The sequence below is a fragment of the Phoca vitulina genome, unplaced genomic scaffold (assembly GCF_004348235.1).
Source record: "Phoca vitulina isolate PV1807 unplaced genomic scaffold, GSC_HSeal_1.0 scaffold81, whole genome shotgun sequence".
Lineage (NCBI taxonomy): Eukaryota > Metazoa > Chordata > Mammalia > Carnivora > Phocidae > Phoca > Phoca vitulina.
Genome location: NW_022589784.1, coordinates 659,076 through 684,654, shown reverse-complemented (window position 1 = coordinate 684,654; position 25,579 = coordinate 659,076). Strand labels below are relative to the sequence as shown.

Sequence of the window (25,579 nt, the reverse complement as noted above, 5' to 3'; positions counted from 1 at the left end):
GGGCATCCTGGCCCAGGGTGTGCGTGTGCAGAGAGAAGCCCCATTCGCATTTCTAGGGGTGCGTCCTGTGCGCAGTCCCAACGTTCCCAGGGCTCCGGACCCCACATGGAGGCAAGCCTAATCTACCGAATCAGTCGGCTTCTCGAACCCATCCACTGGACAATTTCTCTCCCATTCCTACTCCAGGGTGGCCAATGGGTAAAGGCCCCAAACCTAGGGTTACCCTGGAGATGACCAGTGGACCCAAGTCGGCATGGCTTGTCCACTCAGTGGGGCCACTATGGCCACTATCACCGGTTTGCATGGCCCAGCCTCCTCCCCTGTCCTCCAAACAGCTGGGTTCACACAGAGCCAGAGGCACCATGTCATTCTCCTGATGGGAACCACAAGACGGCCTTCCTTGTTCCCTCCAACACAACACGTTGAACTACAAACATAGTTTCGTACCTCAGGTCCTTTGCACATTCAGCTCCTACTCGCTTGAGCCAGCCTTTCCTGGGTATTTATGCACTTAAGCACGTCCTTGTCTTCAGTGTGCCAGCCCTGTGCCATTCCTGGGGACCCAACTCCTGCCTTGGACGGAACTCACCCTGTAGTGAGGGAAGGGGTGAAGAAGGACACAACACATTGGAGCAAAGAACAGGCGACACGAAGTCCACGGAAAGGGGCAGGGACTGAAGTGTGGGGTGGGAATTGCTGTTACCAAAGGTAGCCAAAAGGAGATGCACTGACACTTGACCATTTAGGAAAAAGTTGAAGGAGGCCAGGAGTGAATCTTGAAGCTGAGCGGGGAAAGAGTCCGCGAGGCTCAGCACCTACAAGTGCAAAGGCCCTGAGGTTGAAGTGGTAGCGTCAATTTTCACTGGAAGGGAAAAGCATGACATTGCGTTGAGCATAGGGCCAGGTGGGCTGGGCTAGAACCCAGACCACGCTGGTGCAGGTTGGTGTCCTAAGCATCTAGAAGGACAAGACACGATTTTCTGAGATGGAGAATGGGGAGCAGCTTTGGGGTTCACCAGTCATGGAGTTTCTGCCAGAGTAGTCCTGATGTCACCCGGGCTGGGCAGGCCATGGTGGCATTCATAACAGATAATATTCTGTTATCTTCACTCATTGTTTGTTCCAACAAGGCAGCGCGCCTGGTGAACCTGACAATGCCACATATTAGGGAAGAAAAGGGGGGGGCATGTCTCCAACCCCCCCAAACTGTGCATCCTGATGTCCCCCAGGTTGGGGGACGCGAAGGAGGGGAAACCGATGGACCCGACTCCTCCCCTTCGTTCCCCGTCCCTCCGGACCCTGGGAAGGGTCAGGAGCTGTGTCGCAGGGGAGGGGGCGGAGACTCAGCCGCCGCGGGAGACAGCCGCTCCGCGTGAGGAGGGGGCGTCCGGAGCGAGGCTCCGCCCCCCACTCCCGCCGGAAGGGAAGGGGAGGCGGTGGCCGGCGCGCAGCGAGCCAGACGCGGCGGCGAGCGCGGCGGCGGCGAGCGCGGCGGGGGCGGTCGGCCCGGGACCGGGTGGCACCCAGCGGGTCGGAGCGGGCTCGCCGCCAACGCGGTCACGTGCGCGGTCCCTCCTCTTGCGCCTGCCTCCCCCGCGCGCCGCGCTCTCCATTCATAAATTCTCCGCCTGCTCCGCGGCCACCGGGCACCGGAGCCCGCCGGGAACGCCGCGCAGCCGCCCGCCCGCCCGCCCCCCATGGGCCGCGCGCCCCGGCGCTGAGGTAGGCGCGGCGGGCCCGGGGATACGCCAAGGCGGGCGGGGGCAGGCCGGGGCCGCGCGGCCCATGGGATCGCCGCCGGCTCCAGACCACCGGCCCTTTCCGCGAGGCAGCGAGGCCGGAGGGAGGGAGTGGGGGGAGCCGGGGCGGGCGTGCGGGGCTCTGCATCCCCCGTTAGTGGCCTGGAGAAGGACCCCCCCGCCACACCCTTCCCCGGCCTCAGTTTCCCCTGTGAGACGCAGCGAGGGCGATGGCGTCTCCGTCTCCTGGGTTAGCCCGAAGCGGAGATGTGTCCGGAGTCCGGCTCTCTGCCTCTCCTTGAGGGCTCTCCATCCCGTCCCGGGGCCGGTTGGGGGCGCGGGTATGGGCGCGGTGGCGAGCTCGCTCGGAGAGGACCGGCTGGACCTCAGGGGCGGGCCCGTGGGGAACGTCCGCCCTCGGGTCTGGTCCCCGCCTACCCCTAGGAGTCCACCTCTCTTCCCCCTCGGCTGCCTGCCATCTTTTCTGATCTCCTGTCGCGGTCCCTGCGCTTCTGCCCCCTCCCCCTCCAGCCGGAACTCATTTCCCGACCTACATATGCGCGCCCATCCCCCTTGAGGATCCCGGGCAGCCACGGTCATTCTCGGACCGGAGCTCTGAGAACACCTGGCTTTCGCCAGGTCTCCCCCACCCCCACTCTCTGGGCCTGTTTCCCCTGCTGTCGAGTGGGGTTAAAACCCGAAAGGGTTGGGGACGCTGGAGCCTGTGCACTGGCTCACCCTTTCCTCTGGGGAAGGACCGAACGCGCGCCCTGCCTACTCAGGGATGCGGGTCATCCCGGCCCAGACTCTGCTCCCTGAGATTCCAGCGTGCAGTCCCCGGTCCTTCCCACCGGGAGGAGGGCGCGTTGAGGGGGGGCAGTCAGGTGCAATGTCCAGGCAGTCCCTTTTCCGAGGGCTGAGCTCCCCTCCCCCGGCCTCAGTTTACCCCTAGCGTGAAGCAAAGGTGGAGGTTGGCCTGCTCAGCCAGAGAAGCTGCTCGCGGAGGCGCAGGGCCCCGCGCTGGGCACTGGCGGGGAGGCGGCTGCAGCAGCCATCTTGCTGCCCAGGACCGGCTCAAGCCGCCCTGCAGGAGGCCTCCCTCCCCCGCGCCCCCTCCTCTCCCCCGTGCGCCCTGGCAACCCCCCCCCCCCCCCCCCCCCCCCCCCCCCCCCCCCCGCTCGCTCAGTCGCCATGGGAACCAGATTCTTCAGGGCTGGGAACAGATGCGCCTTCTTTGGCCTTTTCGCTCCCACTAGCACTGGGTGGAGGGGGGCAGCCACCTCCTGGAGTCGTGACTTGGTAGTCACTGAGCTCAGTCCCTCCGCCCCCCTCCACGATCCTGGTACCACTCCCCGTAGAACCAGTCTCCCGGGGCTGCGACAGCCCCCTCCTGTCCCCTGATGCGGCTGGCAGGGCCCCTGAGGGCTCACGGTAGTGAACTGACATCTTCGGCGTCTCTCTTCCCCCTAGGAGTGCTTCCCCTTTTCTGGGCAGGGTTCCCGGCCAGTTGCGACCTTGCTGGGCCGGCCCCACCGGCTGGGGAGGTGGTGGATAGCACACACCTCCCCCGTTTTAAACACGGGGACACGGAGGTCCCAGCGTGGATCTAAGCGGGGTGGGGGCTGCCTCGGGGCTCTCCTCCACCTCTCCGTGAGTCACTGCCCCATGTGGACTCCTGCTCCCTCTCCCGGGGAGCTGGGAGGGGGAGGGGACAGAGGAGCTGGTCTGAGCAGGCCCTGCCCCCCCAGGCCCCTCCTCCTAGCTTCACGATGCAGCCCACGCCCACCACGGCCACTGCCGCCGGCGCCGCCACCACGGTCGCCCTGACCTCGAGGTGGGACAACGCCACCGGCAGCCCCACCGTGAGTGAGCGGGATGGAGTGGGGGGCTGGGCCGGGCGGGCCTCCGGAGGCCACGCCCAGCGGTCCTGACCCCTGCTGGCCCACAGGCGGAGCCTGACCCCATCCTGGACAACTACGTGCTGCTGGTGGTGGTCATGTCGCTCTTCGTCGGTGGCGCGCTAGTGGTGCTGTCCGGCGTGCTGCTCCTGTGCAGGCGCTGCTGGGAGGCCCACCGGCGCTTCAACAGGTGCGCAGCCCGCCCACCCCAGCGGCCTCCCCGGGCCCCTGCGCGCCTGGAGCCGGGTGACCGTGCGCGCGCGTGTGTCAGCCTGTGTGGTGTTGGGGGCCTGCTTCTAAGTGCCTGGGGAGCACGGTGTGTCCACTGGGGCCTGGCCCAATGAGCTCGGGTGCCGGCAGGTGGGCCCTCCGTCCCACCTTGCTGCCCTGCGGTCCCTCCCCAGAGCGACGGAGGAAGCAGAGAAGACCACCACCACCTACCTGGACAACGGTGCTCACCCGGCCCAAGGTGCGGCGCCCCGCCAGGCCCGCCCCCAGCCCGTCTGCCCGCCCTCCCGCCCGCCCCCTCGGGCCGCCTGACCGGCTGTGTCTGTCTGTCTCCCCCACCAGACTGGGCGCAGCTCGATTCCGACTCATCTCTGTTTCCTTAGAGCCCGCGCGTAGGTGCTCACAGGCGCGTGCTGAGCGAGTGAGTGTGTGAGCGGATGTGTGAGTGCCCGCCCTGCCCCCTGCCCCGTCCCAGCCCTCAGTCGGGCCCCACCCCTCGCCCCCTCCCCGACCCACCCCAGCCGGCCGCCCGCCCAGCGCCAGCCCAGCGCCAGGCGCGGCCCGCCTGGGGCCCACCCTCTGCACTCTCCTCGCAGACCCTGACTTCAGGGGGGAGGACCCTGAGGGCCAGGATGCAGAGACGGAGCGCTTCCTGTCCACCAGCTACACCGGCCGCCGGGTGTCCTTCAATGAGGCAGCCCTGTTTGAGCAGAGCCGGAAGTCACAGGACAAGGGCCGCCGGTAAGGGGCGGCACAGCAGGAGGGGACCCTGTCCCCAAGGGAGGCCACAGAGCCTGGTGCCCTGTGACTGGGCTCACTGCGGGGTGGGTGCTGGCCTTGCTCTCCCCCATAGTGGAGCCAGGGACAGCAGCAGGTGTGGGCTCGGGGTTCAGGCTGAGCATGGGGGCTGGCTGGCATGGTGACAGGCAGCCATGCCGGGCGCAGGTACACCCTGACGGAGGGGGACTTCCACCACCTGAAGAATGCCCGCCTCACCCACCTGCACCTACCACCCCTCAAGATCATCACAATCCACGAGTGCGACCTGGGTGAAGTCAGCACAACCACCCCTCCCCACGCTGCTGCCACCCCCAAGGCCAACCTCGCCATATTCCAGGTGAGTATATGAGTGGCAGCCAGCCCGGGGCTCAGTGGACAGGACACCCACCCTGTAGGTGGCCCCTCTCCCACTCTTTGGGCTGGGCCCCTCATCTTAGGACAGGGAGGGGGGCCTGGCTGGGGTGCACAGTGGGCTGTGGGTCCAGTAGTCCCCCTCACCCACCCGTGCTCTTTGACCTGTTACTGCTTCCTCCCCTAGCCCCCGGGGAAGGCCCTCACCGGCCGCTCTGTGGGCCCCAGCTCCGCCCTGCCAGGTGACCCCTACAACTCAGCCGTGGGCCCTGCTGACTTCGAGATCAGCCCCTTGGCATCCAGCGACTCCGGGGAAGGCACCTGGGTGAGGGCCCCCGAGCGGCCCCTCCCCTCCCTGCCCCACTCCAGGACAGAGGTCAGCCTGTGGCCTCCCCCGACCCTAACTCCCCTTGCTCCTGCCTGATCCCCCTGCATGGGAGGAAGAGGGGTAGGCAGCACTTAGACCACACAGCCATCCCACACACGCACAGAGCATCCTAGCAGCCGGAGAGCGTAGGCTCAGGACACAGCCCGAGCCAGGGCATGAGTGCTCTCGGACACTCACCTTCAGAAACCCCTCTGTCCGGGGCTGGGAGAACGGAGCTGGCCAGAGCCTGGCTGAACCCCGCAGCTTAGCATAGCTTCCACCCAGCCACCAAGCGCTGTTCACTGCTCCTCTGCGTTCTGGGCGGGGCATGTTGGCACTGTCTGCCAGGGTGGAAGCCGCCCACGAGAGTGCAGAGCTGGGGCCCAAGCTGGGGCCAGCACGTGGGGCAGCAAGGAGGGTCCTCATGCCTGAGAGCATTCCTTTTTCCTTCCAGTTGGAGGCAGGTACCAGGAGCACTAAGCCTGTTGGGCCAGCGGCCACGACAGGACCCGGGGAGGCAGGCCCAGGCTCCGGGGCCGGACCTGTCCTGCAGTTCTTTACCCGCCTGCGGCGCCATGCCAGCCTGGATGGGGCCAGCCCCTACTTCAAGGTCAAGAAGTGGAAGCTGGACCCCAGCCAACGGGCATCCAGTCTGGACACTAGAGGTGAGCTGTGGCCTCCGTAGAAACCGGGGCCCAGGGGGTGGAGCTCCAGCTGCTGCCCTAGTCGGCCTTAGAGGAGGTTCTGCATCCAGGAAGGGATCCGTGCTCTTGAGGGGCCCCCGGGCTCCTGCCCCCTGCTGGCCGGCAGCACCCATTTGCCAATGGGCATCTTGCCCAAGGGCTCGGAGCTGGTTGGGTCACTGACTGTGCCCCAGTAAAGCAGGGGGGTGGGCAGGCCGTAGCCGCGATTGGTGAACTTCTTCGGTAAGGCTCTAGACAGTAATGCTTTTGGGTCTGTGGTCAGTCTCTCTGGTCTGGCAGCGTGGAAACAGCCGTAGACTGGGTATGAATGAGTGTTGTAGGGATGGGCCAATAAACCTTCATTTACAACAGTAGGTTGTAGGCTCATCTGGCCTGTGGGCCAGAGCATCCCCACCCCTGCGCTAACGACAGCAGCCCTTCAATCCCGCAGACTGCCTGTCATGGAGAGCCTTGCATATAGGGCTTCCTTATTCTCAGCCCCAAGCAGGGATACTCAGGGCATACTCAGTATACCCCAGATACACTGGGGGAACTCAGCCAGGACAGGACAGGCTGCGGGGGTTCCTGCCGCCCTGTGGAGGTGGTGGGGCCAGTGCCGGGACAGGGGAGGAGAGAGAGCGTAAGCAGGTGCATGGCCTTGACAGCACAGGCCCCCTTGTTGGGGCCTGGCTCCAGCTCGTGCAGGGAGGGGGGGCCCACTCCACTGCCTTCAGGAGCAGAGATGGAGCCCATGATCCTGAGGGCGGTTAGAGCCGAACGGAGGTGCAGAAGTGCCCAGAACCTGTTTGCTGACTGGCCTCCCCACCCCTGGGGCTTTCCCACCCAGTCTTCTCCCTGGCCCCCACCAGCCTGTCCCTCATTCTCCCCCACGTTCCAGCTTCCACACTTCAGCCCAGCTGTGCTTCAGCCCGCCTGGTGTCCGGGGCACATCTTGGCCCCGGCCACACCTTTCCGGCCAGAGCTGCTCCGGCTACTGGCACCCCCTCCACACCGCACTCACACCTGCCCTAGCTCTTCTGTTCTCGGGGCCTCAGTCTCCCCCTTGCAGAGCGGGGTGCACACTCACCTGGACCAGGCTGGTCCTTGCTGGCCTCTGGGGCGGGAGTGGGGCCCAAGGCTGAGCAGAACTCTGACGCGCCTTCCTCCGTACAGGCTCCCCCAAGCGGCACCACTTCCAGCGGCAGCGAGCAGCCAGCGAGAGCACAGAGCAGGAGGAGGGGGACGCCCCCCACGTGGACTTCATCCAATACATCGCCAGCGCAGGCGAGGCTGTGGCCTTCCCGCCCCCCCACCCCCTTCTGGCCAGCCCCACCAGCCCATCCCCCACCCTCGGCAGGTATTTTTCAGTAGATAGAAGTGCTAGGGGTGGACCTGTGGGCCCCAGCCCCGCCCAGTCCCCACCCCATTGTCCTGGGGAGGGCTCTCCCCACCCTGCAGACGTGCGGTCACACTCCTCCAGGCCCACCATCCCTCCCAGAGACTGTCTCACTGGGGCCACCTCTCCAGCATGCATCACGAGAGGGAAACAGGGGGAGACGGGGTAAGGGCAGAGGGGCAGGTGGGGCCCTGGACGATGGCCCCAGGGTCCCCAAGACAGGATGCCTGCGCAGTTAGGGCTGCCAGGGGTATGTGCCTGCTTGGATGTTACTGCTTCCTGGTGGAGTCCACGGCCTGCTGGGCTCCGCTGGGGCCTGGTGCTCCTTCCCACCTGCTCATATTCCTGAGGGCTGCATGGCCCCTTCTCAGAAACTGACCCCTTCTGCCCGCAGCACCCCACTACCCCCCCCCAGTGGATGGGGGTGGTGGGGTGATGAAGTCCAGGTGTAGACGCTGAGTGGGACTGCACCTGGTCCAGTCCCTCCCATGCCAATCCTTTCTACACTAAGACATTAGGAAAAAAGTAGCTTCGCAGCAGAATGTTCACTCTCTCTAGGTGAAGAGCCAGCCACAGACACTGGGAAAAGTGACCTGGTTGAAAAGCAGGTGCCAGGAAGGCTCAGATTTACCCAGAAAACATACCCTGCAACAGGGACTGGCGGCATTTTTTAAAAAAAATTCATTTTCCGCAGAGCCTGGCCAAACCTAGGGGGTCCCCGCCCATGCCCACCCTTCCGGACCCAGAGTCGGGGGGCTGGGGAGCAAATGGAGGGGCGCGCACAGCCTTCTTGACTGCTGCGGCCTGGCTTGCAGGCTAGAGGCAGCCGAGGAGGTGGGCGCCACGGGAGGAGCGAGCCCCGAGTCTCCCCCAGAGCGCAGCGGCAGTGTGGGGCCTGAGCAGCGGCAGCAGGAATCTGATGGCGAGCGGGACTCGGGGCCAGAGCAGGCCCAGACCATCTACCGGGATATCTGGAGCCTGCGTGCCTCTCTCGAGCTGCACGCCGCGGCCGCCTCGGACCACAGCAGCAGTGGCAACGACCGCGACTCGGTGCGCAGCGGAGACAGCTCGGGCTCAGGCTCCGGGACCACCGTGCCCACCTTCCCACCGCCCTCGCCGCCGCCCACACCTCGGTCCGCGGATAGCGAGGCGGGAGGTCCGCGGAAGCTGCTTCAGATGGACAGCGGCTACGCCAGCATCGAGGGCCGCGGCGCGGGCGAGGACGGGCTCCCCAGCGCGCCCGAGAAGCGCTCTTCCTTCACCAGCGCCGGCCGCACGGCCACTGTGGGCAGCAGCTTCGAGGGGGCGCTGGCGCCCACTGAGGCGCCCGCCCGGCCCCGCAGCCCCCGCGCTTGGCCCCGCCGCGCCCCCCGCCGCGACTACAGCATCGACGAGAAGACAGATGCGCTCTTCCACGAGTTCCTGCGCCATGACCCGCACTTCGACGACGCGCTGCCCTGCGCCACCCGCCACCGCGCGCGCGCGCATCCGCACCCCCACGCCCGCAAGCAGTGGCAGCAGCGCGGCCGGCAGCACAGCGACCCCGGCGCGCGCGCCGCCACCCCCGCCCCGCCTGCGCCCCCATTCGGCCCCGACTCCCGTCCCACACGCGCGCCTCTGCGCCGAGGCGACAGTGTCGACTGCCCGCCTGAGGGCCGCGCGGGCGATGACCCGGCTGCGCCCGCTATCCCTGTCATCGAGGAGGAGCCCGGCGGCGGCAGCGGCAGCTGCCCCGGCTCGGGCCTGTGCGTCGGGCCCCCGGGAACGCTGCTGGACAAGCTGGCGGCTGGCATCGACGACAGACTCTTCCCGCCGCGCCTCGCCCAGCCCATCTCCACGGCTCCTGCGCTGGCCGCCGCCGCCGCCGCGCCGACGTCTCCTGACCATAGCCCGGCCTAAGCCCTGCGTCCCGCACCCACCTCGTCAGCTTCTCCCGCGCCGCTCGGGACCTCCGCCGCCGGACACGCCTGGGGCGCGACGCTCCGGCGGGCAAACGCCGGGGCCGCGGGGCCGTGGGGCCGCGGGGCTGCGCACGCGCACGGCCTCTAGCCGCCCCCCAGGTGCGCATGCTCACGTCCTCGGGACACCCACGAGCCGCCTCCGGTGCGCACGCGCACAGTCCCCACTGGGCACTGAGCCGCGTCCCTCTGTGGCTCCTCAAAGTGCGGGGCTGGACTGGAGGGAGCGGGGCAGGTTCTCATCTTCGAGCCCCTGAGGACTACGTTCATCTGCCTTTGGCCCCAGACAGCAGCCTCTGGGTGGGGGCGTCTTGGGCACAGAGCACCGGGAGGCGCACGCCCAGGACCTGCACCTTGGAGAGTCCGTGTGGAGGAACAGAGTGAGGCGCATGCGCAGGGCGCCCCTACCGGGGCCAGTGGAGCCTCGAGGGGGCTCGGGCTGCACGCGCCGGAGTCTGCAGCGGGGCGCATGCGCCGAGCCCGCGGGGACCCAGACTGCGGGGGCATGGAAGACGGGCGACGGGCGCGCCCAACGGGCGCGCTCGCTCCGGGCTGGCAGGTTGGGTGGAGGCCGCAGCCGCCGAACCCCTGAAGCTGTTTACCTCAACGCGGCATGTGCTCGCGGCAGTCTGCGCCCCCTCCGAGCAATAAACCACAGCCCGCGCTGCCCCCTCCCGCCCACCGTGTCCAAGTCTCCGCGCCCGCCCCAAGCATGTGAGTGGGCCACCTGCCCGCCCCGCAGTTGCACCGTCCAAAGAGCTGCCAGAACTCATTAATGTTTGGAGACACACAAAACCCAAACGGCCAAGGTTTCAAGTTTCCCAAGCTTTATTTATTGCCAAAAGATGGGGCAGCCCTAGCCTGCGGCCGAGTCGCCCCGCCCCGCCCCGCCCCTCGGAGCTTCGTGCCGTCTGTGTACCATCCAGTGATGGAGTTTCTTGTGTTTGTTTTCTGGTTGATTATAAATATTTACTGCACACTCTTGCTTAGTCCGGGTTTTCTCTGGGGACCCAGGAGCACAGAGACCTTGGAAAGAGGGTCAGGGTCCTGCGATCAGGTAGCTCCCCGGCTGCTGCACTGTGGACTGGTGGGCCCTGGGGCTGCGCAGAGGGCCCTGCTGACCTTTGGGGAGACCGGTCACCACCGAGAGGACTGCTGTCCAGCGTGGCCAAAGGCTGACCCCCACGGAAGCCCCAGGTCCCACCACCCGCCCACCAGACCTGCAGACCCCAGCCTGCCCCCTGGGCTGTAGGTCCACAAAGGGGGCTTGGACTCAGATCCCCTACCTGCAGGACACGGTGCCACCCAACAATTCCCAAACACCCTTCACAACCACAGCTCAAATCCACCTGCTTTATTTTTTCTTAAAAAAAAAAGAAAGAAAAAGGAACCAACCAAACAAAAACAAGGCAGCCGCCTGGCTCCCTTGGGCTCTGGGCATGCATCTTGGTTGACAGGCCTGTTCTTCATCCCGGCTCCTGCTGTGGCTGTGGTTTGTCTGAACACATCACTAGGTGTGGGAGGCGCTAACGTGGAGCAGAGTAAAAAGAAGTCAGGGCTGGGGAGAGAACCAGTAGTCTGAACATAAAGTGCGTGGCAAGGGCTTCCCACAGGGCCCGTGAGCCGGTGTGCTCCCTCCTCCCCTGGCCAGGGGAAGGGGCTCGGCACAGGGCTGCAAAGTCAACAAGAGGTCGTGTCCACTGGCCATGAGGGGAAGGCCAGGCCCCAGTCCCTGCTGTCCCCCAGCCACGGCCCTCCAAGACCCCTGGCTTCCTGAGGAGCAGTCGGCAAGGAGGGTGTGGTGGTAGCCTTCCTGGGCAGCAGCCATGGGCCAGCAGTCGGCGGGAAGACTCAGGACCTGGGCCGTGGCACCTGGCTGGGGCTCCATGAGACGGGCTGCAGACAGGAACAGACAGGTCACTCCTCGTCCAGCAAATAGGCTCTGCATCCCAGGAGGCAGGCCCCACCCTCTGGTCTGCTGACAGGGTGGGGAAAACTGAGGCCTGCTCATATGGAGCTGTCAGACGTCCAGAGAGGCCAGGGAAGGTTGTGCTGCTTCCCGGGCTTACCCTGTAGTTCACTCTGCCCAGTGGAGTTAGGCACCAGCCTCCACAGAGGAAGCCAGGCTCCCAACCCTCCTGGCTGCTTCTGATGCTGGCAGATAAGCACCACAGGGCCGTGGGGGCGGGGGGCAGCTCCCCGGGAGAGGGCACCCCGCCTGCATCCTGAGCAGATGAGGGGATCTCCAGCACCACTGGGGCCTGATTCCCCACCACACACACCTTGGACTGGGGCAGGCAGGGGCGGGAAGAGGAAGCAGAGGGGGGCCGAGCAGCCACCAGGATGACAGCCTGGGCCAAGCTGAAGACATCCCAACCTTCCACCCACCCACACAGTGCCTCATATGTCTCTGGGCTGAGTCTAGCATCACCGGGGCTGGCAGGACAGGCCGCCAGTGTGAGGGGCCCCCCTCCTGCACATGGGAACTGCTGCCCAACCCCCACCCGACTGGCCAGTGTCCTGGGGGCAGTGGGCGCAGACTGACAGAACAGGGAAGACAGAACTGGCCCTGGTCAGCAGTGGCTGCAGCTGTGAGTTGGGCCGGGCGCTGCCAGTGCCCACAGTACGGCCCCCACCCGCTCCCACAGGCCCCCACAGCAGCCTACCTGTGGGTGGCCTCCCTCACTGCTGCTTGCAGGCTGACAGCCGGCGGATCTTGCTGCTGGCCGAGCAGGCCTTGCGAGTGGGGTTGGAGACGGCGCTGGCCCGGCGCTCCACCTTTGATTTGGTGCTCAGCTGGGCCGACTCTGTGCCATTCATGCACACCACTTTGGGTGGGCCCCGGCTCTGCCCATTCTGACCAGCCTCCTCCTCTGGGACCTGTCCTAGGAGGGAGAGGGCGAGTGTGGGCTGATGGGGGCCCAAGACCAACACCCCAGGCCCCCCCACCCCATTCCCCAGGCCTAGGTCCTCTCCACCCAGGCACGGGGTCCTCCACCACCTGCCCCACCTGTCCCGTCTAGGTCCTGCCTGCGGGGCCCTTCATCCAGCTAGAAGGGGCAATGGCCTCAGAGTCGGCCAGCCAAGGTGGGGGCCCAGCCCACGCTCACGTGCCTGCTCGTGTGTGAGCCTGGCTTCTCACGCAGGTGGTTGGGCTGCCCTGCTCACCCTCCACCCCAGCACACGGTGAAGGACCAGGGCCCTATCCTGGGCCCGCTCACCTGTGTGGAGGCCAGACCTCACTGGGCCCTGTGGGGCTTGGGAGGGGCTGGGCTCAGGCCAGGTGTGCAACACTCATCTTTCCCCTTGAGGCCAGCCTCAGCTCCCCATACGGGGCACTGGATGGAGAGATCAGAGCCAGGGGCCTGCTCTGCCCCTACTCACTACCAGGCAGCACCAGCCCTTGCTGGCATCCGGGGGCCACAGGCCTGGGGCTGCACGGCTGCCTGCACTCCTGTGCTCTCGGGTGCAGGGGGGAGGAGGAGGGCATGCAGGGGTCGGCCAATCTGCTAGGGCCCACGTAGCTCATTCAGTGTGCATGGAAAATCGGCTTCCTGCCCATGGCCCACCCTCCTGGGACACAGGTGGGAAGCTGCCCTCAGCTGCCTCTAGTCCACCTCTTCACCAGCACAGAGCCCCCTCCAGCCCAACGGTCGCCGGTATCTGACTCAGCAGCTTCTGGAACTTGCCGTGAGCCACCCCCATGCACACAGGAAGCATCCTAGGTCAGAGCTCCTCACGGCTGACAGGGTCCTGCCGGGGAGAGGTCTTGAGAGGGGTCAGGTGCCCTGCTCTGATGGAGGAGGGGCCTCGTGGGCACCGAGTACTGCAGCTCTGCACAGACCACCTGGAGCCCAGCTACTGGAACAGCGACTGTGGCTGGGGGCGGGGGGGCAGGGTACAGGGTCTGGCCTCCTCACCCTCAAAGGACTGGAGCATCATCCACAACCACCCACCTCCGGCCCAGGGCCCAGCACCCAGCTCTCGGTGGGAGGCAGACCCCCCCCAGTGGGGACGGTCCCAGGAGACCAAGGCCAAGCAGCTGAGAGCCTCTGAGGGCGAGCCCAGCACAGGACTGCAGTGAAGAGGGACTTGGCTGCAGCACACCTCCCTGCTGACCGGCTGGAGTAGAGTTCTGCTGCTTCTACCGTGGACGGACCCTCTCAGGCCAGGCATCTGACCCCAGCCGGGAGAGCCCCTATTGCATGAGCCCTCCCCAACCATGAAAGGCAACTCCTGGCCTCTCACACACGTAGTCAGTGGTCTGGCAAAGTTCTGGGGATCTGGCAGAGTCCTCACTCCACCTTGCTGGGATAGCAGATGGCCTGCCAGCGAGGGTCACTCCCAAGGACCTGACACAACAGCCCAGCACCTCTGAGAGACCAGACACCTCTTTCCTGTTCTACATAGGGGACAGACCTCTGCAAGGCCACATCACCTCCCGGGACTCTCTACGGAAACGGCTGAGCCAAAGCCACAGCTGCTTGGGGTCCAGCAGGTGACACCTCCAAAATGGGCATCACAGACCCCCAAGCATGCCCCCTGCGTGAGTGGGATGCATGAACCCCGCCCCAGCTCTGCCAGGAACACAGTGCTGGGCCCATAGTGTTACTGCCCAGTGGGATGTCCCCGGGAGCCCCACCCACCACACAGGCCACCCCCAAACACCAGTTTTTTCAACAATAGAAATCTAACATTTGGCAAACAAGCCAGGGAAAAGGGAGACAAGCATCACCCACACACGCACAGCCGGGCAAATCTTTATGATGGGAACCTGCGAAACTGGCCCCAGAACAGAACAGCGAACACTGGGGGGTGGGGGGTGGGGCAGCTGCCCTGGCCACCCTCAGATACCTGGGCAGGGTCAGGGAGGGCCGGTGGGGAGTGCTGAGGCCTGGCCTCTCTGGCACGGGGTGGCACGGGGGTGAGGGGCGGGAGCAGCGCTACACTACGGCCTCGAGCTCCTGTGCGCCCCCGGCCTCAGCTTCCTCTCCAGAAAGGTCTGAGCACTGACTCTTCTGGGCGCCTCTCTCCTCTCTAAGCCCTGCCTCAGACGTCTCCTCGCCACCTGGGGAAGCAAGGCGACACGTGTCAGGGCGGGCAGCCAGGCACCAGGAGGGCCACTGGACCCTCTCAGGGCCGTCAGAGGGGCTTCCCCCATCTCTCACCGCCTGGCAGGACGTCATGTGCACTCCCCAGAACACAGGCGGGCGCCCTGGGTTGCCTTTGCCCTCCAGGATCCCCACCTGCTTCCGTGGGGGAGGGGAGGGCCGGCCACACCCTCACGGCTGTCTGTGCCCTCGGCAGGCCCTCCGGGGTCGAGGTCAGGTTGGGGACATCAGGAACGTGAGCTCTGCCACATAGGCAGGTGGACAGGGAGGCCAGGCCGTGAAGCTGTGCTCACCGGGCACCGTGAAGTCCTGAGTGTAGATGATGTCATCCTCGATATCGAACAGGTCCTCATCCCCGTTGTCATCAGCACAGCCGTGCAGGTCCTCCAGGTAGGGCACCACCGTCATGCCACGCCAGCGGTCTTTGCAGTCCGTGCTCGGCGGGATGGGCACCAGCTCCTCAGCTGGCGGGTGCTTCTTCCGGAACCAGCTGTGGAAGTCAGCAAGTCAGGACGGCCCGGAGGCTCGCCCAGTTCCCTATAGAGGTCTCGACCTCAGGGCCCACCCCTAAAATCTGTATGGGGAGGGGGAGGGCGGGCAGGAGAGGGAGGGCCAGAAAGGCCCCTCGCACCCCAGACCCCACATCCCACCCCCCCCAACCCCATCATGCACACCCCTGCACCCCCAGAACCTCCCCATTTACTCCCACCACGAGGACCCCGACCCCCCCGCAGCTGGGCCCCACACGGACACTCACCTGTGTTGTCTGATCTGCTGTATGGAGAACCTCCTGGCTGGCTCGTATTCCAGCATCCCTGACGGAAGACCAGCAGGCCGTGGGGAGTCAGCGCTCGGCACGTGGCCCAGCCCTGCCCCGAGTCAGCCTGTGCATAGAGGGCGCCCCCAGGAGGAGGCTGCACTGGCATGGGGGAGTGGAGCCTCAGCCCAGAGTGCTCCAGGCATTCCACCCCCCACACTGCAGTCCCCCACGAGCCCGGCCTCCACCAACAGGGCGGACCCGGGCACGGGGCGAAGACGCAGAGCCCTGACTGTGTGGAGACGAGGCCCTGCGGCCCCAGCAGGCTGCGCGGCAGCAGGAGCAAAGCCACGGGCAGTGGGCATGGTTGGGCAGACAGCCGAAGGGCAGCAAATGCATTTCACGCTGACGCCAGAGCTGCTGGGAAGCAGGACAGTCCCAGCCCAGTGACGCACAGCCTGTCCACATGCTGGAGGACGATGAAGCACGCGGGCCTGCTCTCTGCCTTGTTCATGCGAGGGCCCGGCCCCAGGGGCAGATCCTGCCCCAGAGCCCACAGCTTCTGCCTCCGGCTTCCCCACGGGAGGGTGGAGCTCCACACGCGTCATGCAGGGGAGGGGTTGGGGTGCTGCGGCTCTGAGAGCTCCGCACGGCACCCACTTGGAGGGAACGCCCACTGTTCCCAGGAAACCTGTGGCGATTTGGAGCTGGGAGCTCAAAAAGCTGAAGGTCTGAGTGGGGCCAAAGAGGCGGTAAGACCATGGGTCATGGCCTCAGTACTCAGGGTGCAGGCAGGGAGGACGGCCACCAGGCCTTGGGGCCAGGACGGTGTTCTAGGGGACACAGGGAGCCACCCCACCAGTCCTGGCTACGGGAAGAGCCTCTGGAGCACGCACCCCCAGCGCAGAGGCCCTGAGGCAGGCTTGGGTGAGGGGGATGCACAGACCATGGACACTGCCTGGCCACCTCGGCCTTAGGGCAAATGCTGTGGAGGAGGTGAGGGACAGGGCTGCCTGCCTGGATCTGGGGACAGGGACCCTGACGCCCTCTGCTATCTAGGTCATCAGCCCAACAGGGGCCGTCTCAAGCACTGAGAAGAGGAAGAGCAGTAATGGACTGAGCGAACAAAGCCTCATTTAGAGGACACACCAGCCAGCCGGCGCCTGTCAGGACAGCGAGCCCCGTCTGCCCTTGTAGCCGTCTCTGCAGTGAACCCCATCGGGGGGCGGCGGGGCGGTTCTGGGCACACTCGAGGACAGGGCCAGCTGACTTCACAACCCTCCCAGGGAGTGCCTGAGAACTTCCAAGCACTTGAAGGCCAGGTCGGAGCAGCGGGAGGGCTGGGCCACAGCCCGCAGCGCGAGTGAGGCAGGACTGCACCCACCCAGCCATCTTTGAGGGTCCCGGGGAGGGGATGGGGTGCTGCCAATGCGGGCCTGTGCCCGGGGGTGGAGTCCAGCTGCTGCAGACCAGCAAGCCATCTTGAGCTCTACTTCACTCTCCCCAAAACACTCTCCCCAAAACTTCACTCTCCCCAAAATAAGCACTCTTGGGATCGCGGGAATCTCTGTCTCCACCGTAAGTCACGTGCAGCCTAGAAAGGGCCCGGGTGCAGTCCGTTCCACCCCAGAGCAGAAGCCGAGGCAGCACCTCCGCGAGGACTCCCAGGTCCCGGGGACATGTGGGGCGATGCTCTGCGCCTGCTCTGTCATCAGAACAGGCTCCCGTCCAACGCCAGGATGTCAGCTCTGGCCGCCCCCAGCAGTCCACACCTGGTGGGCCCACCCCGGACGGGCCGGCGGCTGCACGGCGCCACCTGCTGCTCAGCCTGCGACACGCAGCAGGAAGAGACCCAAGGGCCCGGCTGGGGCGCCCAGGCTACTTCCCTCTGGGGGGCGGGGGTTGCAAGAGGGCGGAGCAAAGGCCCAAAGCAGACAGTAGGGCCGCGGATGCCGGCCCCAGCCTCAGCCGCTCTCCACTAACCGGGCCCATTCCTGGGCGGCGTGGGGCGGGGCAGGGGGCCGCAGAGAGGAGGCCCAGCTCTCCAGAGGCCCGTGGTCGGTACAACACCCCTAGGACCCCCATCACCCCCTGGCAGCCCATGCCCGACACGTCCAGCCCCAGGTGCCGTCCCGAGGGCCTCACCTCTCAGCAAGTCCGAGAGCGGGGGGCCGCAGTCACCCGGGATCGTGTAGTCTCCCTTCCCGATGTTCTCAAACAACTTGTAGATGTTGTCCCCCTCAAACGGGTACAGGCCTGTCGTGATGTTATAGCTTCGCCCCGGCGGGAAGGAGAGAGGCCCCGTCAGTTGGGGCTTCCCCTGGAGCCCCGGCCTGGAACCAGCCTGGCACAGGAGCCCTAAACCACCCTCACCTGTGGGGCCTCATACCGGGCGACAGGAATGCTCTGGAATAGATGGTGGTGGGGGATGCACCACTCTGAAAATACCAAAACCCACTGCATCGTAGGTCTTAAAAGGGTGCATCTTGTGGTATGTGAATTCTTTCTCAATAAAATAAAATAGGGGCACCTGAGTGGCTCAGTCGGTTAAGCGTCCGACAACTGATCTCATCCTCGGGTCTTGATCTCAGGGTCGCTGAGTCCAAGCCCTGCGCCGGGCTCCACAATGCCCAGTGTGGAGCCTACAACCAACCAATCAACCAAATAAAAATAAAAATAAAATGGACCACCGACGCCAGCCAGCAGCTGCCCTGCAGGCGGGGCCAGGACGGAAGGTTCTGGACGGCGCTGGTCAGTGCGTGGCCTAGGCCTGTGCATCTCTGCGGCGCACACCCCACCTCGGGAGGGAAGAGGGTCCCACAGAACACCGCAGCCCACTCAACATGGCTCACGCACGAGTGCTCAGGGCTGTGCCCTGCTGGATGGGAAAGCAGAATCCGTGTGGGGGGCACCTAACGGCTGAGCAACACTCCAACCTGCCACGTAAACCAGTGGGAAGAAGACCAGGACGAGCCCTCAGCAACCAAGCGGAAGGCGGGGGCGGCCCAAGGAGGACGGCCAGTCTGTGTGCATGCCCCCACACCAGGTCTCTGACCCTGAGAACCCCACAAGGTGGGAAGCAGTCCCATGTGCTCCTACCCACAGGGGGCTCCGAATCTTGGCTCCACCGTCTGTCTGACACTCTGGCCACCCCGGCATACCCCAGAATGGCGTCTGGGGGACCCACTAAGAGGGGCAGGTTCTAGAAGCCTGGAGCCCAAAGCGGGTGCCTGAGTCCTCGGTGGGCAAAGGAGGGGCCCCTGGGGGAGGGGGGCAGAGCAGGGGGACCAGAGCCCCTGGGCACTTACAGAGTGACCCCAGCTGACCAGATGTCCACCTTAAAGCCAGAGAAGGTGTCCAAGCCATTGGCAATCTCAGGAGGCTGGAACGCTGGGGAGCCCTGGCTCGTCCGGCACGTGTCGTCCTCGGCAAAGGGGTGCAGGGCCTGCGGCAGCAGCAGGTGGCCCTCAGGGAGCAGCCCTGCAGGGCCGCGCCCACCCCCCGTGCCGAATGGCGGGCACCTACCTCAGCCACACCCAGGTCGGAGATCTTGAGCGTACCACCGGTGGTGAGCAGCAGGTTGCCCGGCTTGATGTCCTTGTGCACGATGCCCTGGCTGTGCAGGTACTCCAGGCCGTCTACCAGCTGGCAGAAGTACCTGCGGGGGCGGGACCTCCGTAACCTGCCCCGCTGAAGGTGCCGTCTCGTCCACCGGGGCCCCCTTGGCACAGCAGCCACAGGGGTCAACCCAGCAGGACCAAAGACGGGAGTCCTTGCAAGCGATCCCTGCCCCACGAGGCCTGTGGACCGCTCCAACCTGAGCCACCTGGGGAAGGCAGAGGAGGGCTCCCCGGCCCCCAGCGGCTCCCCCCACCCAGGCCGCCCTTCGTCACGCTCCCCATGAGCCCAGCGGCCGTGCTGGGTCCTCCAATCGGTCTGGCTTCGACCTGACCATGTCTCCTCCCTGGTAGTGCGCCCCAGGGCTGGGGACGCTTGACCACCCCCCACCCCCAGGAGGGCCAGCTGGCCTGTGGCAGCTCAGGGACTTCTCAGGGACTCCTCAGGGACCAAGAGGTCTCACAGCCTGAGGCAGGGGGCACGCGGGGCAGGGAGGTATGCGAAGGGGCTGCAGCAGCTGGGCTGAGCGTGCTGCACACTGAGCCCCCAAAGCTGAGGCTTAAAACACACCGGAGCTTTCATGTCACTGGTGATCAGAAAACCTGTTTGAGGGGCACCTGGGTGGTGCAGTCGGTTAGCTGTCTGACTCTTGGTTTCGGCTCAAGTAGTGTTCTCAGGGTCGTGAAATGAAGCCCCACGCTGGGTGCCGCACTCAGCAGGGAGTCTGCCTGAGATTCTCTCTCCCTCTGCCCCTCCCCCGACCTGCTCTCTCTCTCTCTCTCTCTCTCTCTCTCTCTGTCCCCCCCACCCCACTCTCACTCTCGGGGGAAAAAAAAAGGAAAAAGAAAAAGAACCTCATTTGAACATGGGACTGGATCCTTGAAGCCCATGGGCTGGTGGGCAACCCCGCAGGAGGGAGGGGTGGCCGTGGGGCCCCGGCAGCAGGCACTTACCCATGGGCCTGGCACACGGGGAAGCGCTTCTCCGGCACACTGTCCAGCATCTCCTGCATGCCACACACGCAGTACTCCATCACCATATACGTGCGGTGCTAAGGAAACCACGGACTGGCAGAGACCCCCGCCCCAGGCAGGGCCTATCCCCAGGGAACAGATGGCGGATGCTCGTGGGGAGGGCCTGGGGGAGAAGACCCCGACCGCATCTGATGACTGTATTAACAAAGATAAGCAGGAGCACCCAAAGACAACAAAAAGACCAGAGGGATTACAGGGCCTGTAGGGCATCTCTGCCCCTCCACTGACCCTCCCAGAGTCAATTCATAGAGATCTGTGGCCACCTCGTCTGGGCTCAGTGCCCCAGACGGACAAGAAGCCCTCCCCAGGCATTCAACACCCTGAGGAGCTCCAGCCCCACCCCCAGCCCCAGAGGAGGTGAGGAGACAAAGCTTGCAGGACAGGAGGGAGGGGCAGGTGGGACGAGGGCATGCAGACCGATGGGAAACACAGGAGGACGAGGGGCTCCGAGCGGGAAGAGGATGGGGCCTCGGAGCCAGGGGGATGAAGGCCTGGGGCGGCTGGGCCACACTGGAAGTGGCTGAGTGTCTCAGGCCAGCAGGGGAGAAGGACAAAGCCCCCACTGTGTCTCCAGCGGAGGTGGCCGCGAGAGCAAGCTGGACAGGAGCCGCCTGCTGGAAACCCCATCACCCCATGCCCAGCACTTCCGTGGGAAGGCGGCAGCCCCCCGGCTAGACCTAGGGCCCCCATACGCCTGCTCCCTAGACCTGGAGCTGGCCAGAGCCACACCACCCTGAGGAGTTGGAGCCCATCCCCAGAGAGTAAAGGGCAAAAGCCAAGGACACTCCCAGGGAAGCATTCCTGCAGAATGATACACTCCCCACCCCACGTCCTACCCCAAACAGAGCGGCCCTGAAGGGCAAGACGGGGGCCTGAATGCCAGAGGCAAGGAGAGCCCTCGCCACGAGGCCCCCCAGACCCAGGGTCACCCAGACCCAGCACTCCCACTCTGGGGCACAGGGTAAAGGGAGGAGCCCAGCATCCACACGAGTGAAGGAAGTCTGAGACACCATGGGGACCCGGCAGGTGACCCGATGGTACTAGGTGCAGAAGGCCAACCACGGACTGGGGCTGGCGCTGCCTCAGGAGCTCCTGGGCCGGCTAGTCTACCAGCCAGAGTCACAGAGGGGCGCGTGGAGGGTCAGGAGACAGCACCCTGAGCCCTACCTCCTACTCCCCTCCAGCGTGGCCCTGACCTGGCGCTCTGGCAGATCAGCTGCCACAAGGATATATTTTCTGCTTCTCTTCATTGTATAACACATCCACCAGCTGGATGACGTTTTTGTGCCGTAATCTCCTCAGAAGTTGGATTTCCCTAAAGACAGAAAACAGAGGCATCAGCCGACCCGCCAGTGAGAATGGCTGGTACCATGTTTGTTCAGAAACCCTGCTCGCTCTGCTTAGTAAGAAGGGAGAGCTCGCCCTCTGGGTGCCGTGCAGAGGACACCCCAGGCTCTGAGGCGGGCAGGCACCGGGAGAACCAGGAGAGGCTTCTCTGCTGCCCCTTCCAAGCGAGCAGCTCCATCCAGTGACAGCAAGAGGGTCTCCCCGAGTCTGGGGAACTTCGACAGGGACAATGCAATCAGGATGCTTTTTAAACATTTTAACGGGGGGTGGCTCAGTTGGTGAAGCATCTGCCTTCGGCTCAGGTCATGATCCCGAGGTCCTGGGATCGAGCCCCGCATTGGGCTCCCTGCTCGGCGGGAAGCCTGCTTCTCCCTCTCCCACTCCCCCTGCTTATGTTCCCTCTCTCACCGTGTCTCTCTGTCAAATAAATAAATACATAATCTTAAAAAAAATAAACATTTTTTTTTTAAGATTTTATTTATTTATTTGAGAAAGAGAATGAGAAAGAGAGAGCACAAGAGGGGGGAGGGTCAGAGGGAGAAACAGACTCCCCGCTGAGCAGGGAGCCTGATGTGAGACTCGATCCCGGGACTCCAGGATCATGACCTGAGCTAAAGGCAGTCGCTTAACCAACTGAGCCACCCAGGCGCCCAAAAAAATAAACATTTTAATGGGACAGTTTTTCTTTATAAAAGACCACAGCGATGTGGCATAAGGACAGCAGGTCAAGTGTGGAGTGAGCACCTACTACGTGCAGGAGCTGGGGCTCAGTTACCCAGGAAGGCCGGGCCACCCCGGCATCCCCGCTGTGCCTCTCTGTAGGAACAAAGCCCCAGGCAACGCACCACAGCTGGACCCATGTCTCCACGAGGACTCCCTTCCTCTCCTTCTCCCTGGTACCCCACAGCCCTGCAGGAAGGATGGAGAGCCCTTCCCACAAGAGCCCTGGAGACCTCAGCTGCTGCAGCCCAGGTATGGCGAGAAAGCAGCCCCACCAGCCCCACCAGAATGGCTGCCACGGCACAGCCGCCCACCTGGCACCAAGCTCGCCCACGGGCCCACGCCCAGCGCCGCCTGCTCCGCAGATGGCCACCTGATGCTTCACCCGTCCAGGGTCTGAGCAGCAGAGAGGCCCACACAGCTAGCAGGTGTTGGGGGAGGGTTTGGTCGAGTTACCAGCAGAAGCAGCAACTCCACAGCAGGTAGGCGCCCGCGACAGCTGGAGCACGTCCACACAGAAAGACGCATGAGCATGTTCACGGCAGCACGATCCACAGAAGCCCCGAAGTGGGAACAGCCCCAGTGTCCATGGGCAGGCGGACGGGCAAACACATCGTGTCCCCCACACATGGGAGCGTCCCGCGGCTGCAAACAGGAGTGAGGCACCCACACGCTGCCCCGGGGATGGACCCCGAGCCCACGACGCTCAGGCAGGGAGCCAGACATGGAAGGCCACGCAGGGTGTGAGTCCACGTGGGTGACACGTCCAGAACAGGCTCATCCACGGACGGGAAGGGGGCTTGTGGGGGCGGGGGGCGGGGGGGGATGGGGGTGACAGCTAATGGGGGTGGTGTTGCTTTTGGGGAGATGGAATGTTCTGGAATAAGATAAAGGGGATCCCTAGGAATACACTAAATGCCACCAAATTGTATGATTATGAATAACGTGTCAATAAAGTTTTTTAAGAAGTCCTCACCAGGAAGCCCAAGCATGGGACCTAAGAACAGCTGGGCAGGGGAGGCCCTCTCCTCCTGAGACTGAGGTCACATCCGTCCCGCTGTCCAGGCTCTGGGAGAAGGCTGCCTCTTCCAGGAGGCCCTTCCTGACAGCCACCCCCTCCCAGTGCATGAATCCTGGGCCCGACACCACTCACCCTCCTGGGTGCGGGCCCTCTCTAGGACCGTGAAGCCTGCACCCCCCAGCAGCTATGGCCATACAGCTGCCAGGGCCCCAGAAATGGCATCTGTGCACAGCCCCCACCCCAGACTGCAGACCCCAGACCCACAGCCCGGGAGGCCATCAACTTGCAGAACAAAGACAGCCTTGCGGCCACCTTCCCAGAAACTCACCAACAGAAACCCGTTCCCACCCCTACCAGAGGGCTCCGGGTGCAACAAGAATTCTACTCTGGTTTTCCCTGTTGCTCAGATGGTGCCCTAACCATCTGACTCCTGAGCTCCCGGGATGCCACACACACTTCACTACACACACTGAGTGGGGGTGACTCACAGACCCTGGGGTCGGCCTGGTTTGTCCCTCTGACGCCTGGGGGGTTACTCTGCTGTCCAGCATGAGCAGGGGTCAGACCATTATATTTTCCAAATAATTAATGCAGAGTTTGTCCCCCTTGGCCCTGCTGACACTCTGGGCAGGTCACTCTCTGTGGGAGCCTCCTGGGCACTGTGGTGGGGGGGCAGCAGCATCCCTGGCCCTCACCCCCTCAGTGGCAGGAGTAACCCCAGTCCTGATGACCACAGACATCTCCAGACATAGCCCACTGTCCTCTGGGGGCGGGACAGTGTCGGGTGAGAGTTCTGCGTAGGATCAAGAAGGTCCCTGATGGGTTGAAGCAGATCCTGGAGCAGATCCTGGAGCCTCTGGACCAGTGCAAGTCGTCCCTGGAACCCAGGCCCCACCTTCCTCCCTCGCTCCACCCCTCCCCCACCCAAACCATCCCATTGCCCTGACTCTCCCGCCCTGCGCCCAGTGCCCAGAGCTCACCTATGACCCAGAGACTCTCCATGCAATCGCCCGTCACACCCCATTTCCACCTGACAGATGGTGGTGGCAGCAACACCCGTCTCCATGGCCTGGCCCCCAGTCAGCCCCCAGCCAGCGGCCGTGGGCATCACCACCACGTGCTGCCCGGTGGGAGTGCAGAGCAGCGCCTCTCGGAGACCACCGTCCAGCACCTGCTGTCCACCAGTCAGGCCGACACCCATGAGCCACCTGGTCAGCAGCCAGGCCAGGGAGGCAGCTGCGTGGGCGCCTGTCACGGGTCTGCGGCCAGGGCGGATTCAGCAAAGGCACGGGAGTGAGAAAGCCCCAGAGGAGAAGGCCATCCACACAGGCCGCGAGCTAGATTAGCAAGCCCTGCAGGGCCAGCCTCAGAGACAGAACCCAACTCCTCTGAGCTCTAGCTTCCTGGGACAGCACACAGGACTGGGAACTGTCCACCCAGCGTCGGAATGAGGCTCCCTGACACGCTGGGACAGCTCAGGTCAGCTGACGGCAGCCCAGGGAGCCAGAAGCTTCCTTGAGCCGTCCACACCAACCTCCCGACCTCAGGGTGCTTTTCTTCTTCATCGAAAGAGATCACTTGAGGTGCAACACAAGTAAAACCATGTGTTGACGGGGCGCCCAGCCAGCTCAGTCGGTAGAGCACGGGGCTCTTGACCTCAGGGAGGTGAGTTCAGGCCCCCCACTGGGCGTGGAGCCTACTTAGAAAACTAAATAAAATAAAATAAAAATTACAAAGATAAAAACAAAACACACGTGTTGGGACAAGGACGCCTTTCCTCTATCCAGCTGAATGGCACCCACCTGTGGACGCAGGTGCCGAGGAAGCGGGACTGGAGAGTTTACAGCTGGGCTCCATGAGCCTCTGGTGACCCGTGCCTGCGACCACACTTCTAAACTCCCAACACAGCCAGCCAACAAAACTGCACAGCAGCTCTGGGGGCAGGGGCCCCACTGCTCTGCATTCTCTTCTCCTGTCTCCCCCTTCGCCCACTGCCGTCAGGATGAAACCACCACCAAATAAACGTTCATCCTCTGTGACAAGTTCACGTCGGGAACTCCAAACCAAGGCAGAGGGCAGCACCCCTTCCTCTGCAACGGAACAGCTCAACACTCCTATTCCATTGCCTGTAAAGTATGTTCTTCAAAAAAAAGGCCCCACTCTAACAGAACCAGGCTGACCCACCACGGGTGTGCTGGGTAACTGTGATCACAGCATCGTGTGTAAGCGCGTAAGCCACCTTCTCCACACCAGAAGAGAACGGGCACAACGCCAGGATCTAACAGAAGGGGCGGTGGGAGCCACGCGCACTGAACTTCGCCAGAGAGAACGCGGGAGGAGGGTGCACCCAGCCACTTGCCCAGTGACCTCCAGGGTGTACTGAAAGCTTTCTACCACCTCTGTGTTTTCAATGTCTCCTACAAGTTATATCTCGGGTCCAAAAACAAGAAAAAACAATGTTTAACGAAAAAGGAAAAGCGAGGAGCTCAGCCAGGATGCAGGAAGTGAAGGCAGAGGAAATGGTGCCTTCCGGCCCGCCTCCCCCACAGGGGCTCCGCGCTGCGGTCACTA

The 25,579-nt window shown here is 64.2% G+C and overlaps 3 protein-coding genes across 4 annotated transcripts in view; 2 read left to right on the top strand and 1 right to left on the bottom strand.

Annotated features, from left to right (window-relative positions):
• Positions 1–1,687: 1,687 nt before the first annotated feature.
• LOC116625764 (voltage-dependent calcium channel beta subunit-associated regulatory protein-like) lies at positions 1,688–7,651 on the top strand. Its single transcript, XM_032394607.1, has 9 exons — positions 1,688–1,722; positions 3,488–3,601; positions 3,688–3,827; positions 4,042–4,106; positions 4,462–4,606; positions 4,811–4,982; positions 5,184–5,321; positions 5,818–6,028; positions 7,220–7,651. Exons 2-9 carry the CDS (start codon positions 3,509–3,511, stop codon positions 7,609–7,611), a joined length of 1,356 nt encoding a protein of 451 aa, XP_032250498.1. The 5' UTR covers positions 1,688–1,722; positions 3,488–3,508; the 3' UTR covers positions 7,612–7,651.
• Positions 7,652–7,665: 14 nt separating this feature from the next.
• On the top strand, positions 7,666–9,371 carry LOC116625728 (voltage-dependent calcium channel beta subunit-associated regulatory protein-like). Its single transcript, XM_032394554.1, has 2 exons — positions 7,666–7,676; positions 8,258–9,371. The coding sequence occupies exons 1-2, from the start codon at positions 7,666–7,668 to the stop codon at positions 9,339–9,341; spliced, it is 1,095 nt and encodes a 364-aa protein (XP_032250445.1). The 3' UTR covers positions 9,342–9,371.
• Positions 9,372–10,078: 707 nt separating this feature from the next.
• STK11 (serine/threonine kinase 11) overlaps positions 10,079–25,579 on the bottom strand; it is a 21,436-nt gene continuing 5,935 nt past the window's right edge. Inside the window, exons 2-10 of one of the 2 annotated variants that reach the window (XM_032394605.1) lie at positions 21,152–21,235; positions 19,840–19,929; positions 18,794–18,926; positions 18,577–18,713; positions 17,414–17,541; positions 15,269–15,326; positions 14,805–15,001; positions 12,067–12,280; positions 10,079–11,296 (exon numbers count right to left, since the gene is read on the bottom strand). In XM_032394605.1, coding sequence (XP_032250496.1) covers positions 10,927–11,296; positions 12,067–12,280; positions 14,805–15,001; positions 15,269–15,326; positions 17,414–17,541; positions 18,577–18,713; positions 18,794–18,926; positions 19,840–19,929; positions 21,152–21,235 — 1,411 coding nt within the window. In that variant the 3' untranslated portion in view covers positions 10,079–10,926. Of the gene's footprint in view, positions 11,297–12,066; positions 12,286–14,804; positions 15,002–15,268; positions 15,327–17,413; positions 17,542–18,576; positions 18,714–18,793; positions 18,927–19,839; positions 19,930–21,151; positions 21,236–25,579 lie in introns of both variants that reach the window. The other variant, XM_032394606.1, reaches the window with a different exon arrangement.

Coding starts and splice junctions, on each gene's coding strand:
- LOC116625764 (XM_032394607.1), top strand. CDS start 3,509: ATGCAGCCCACGCCCACCACGGCCACTGCCGCCGGCGCCGCCACCACG. Junction 4,607..4,810: donor TCACAGGACAAGGGCCGCCG/GTAAGGGGCGGC, acceptor TGCCGGGCGCAG/GTACACCCTGACGGAGGGGG. Junction 4,983..5,183: donor CCAACCTCGCCATATTCCAG/GTGAGTATATGA, acceptor TTCCTCCCCTAG/CCCCCGGGGAAGGCCCTCAC.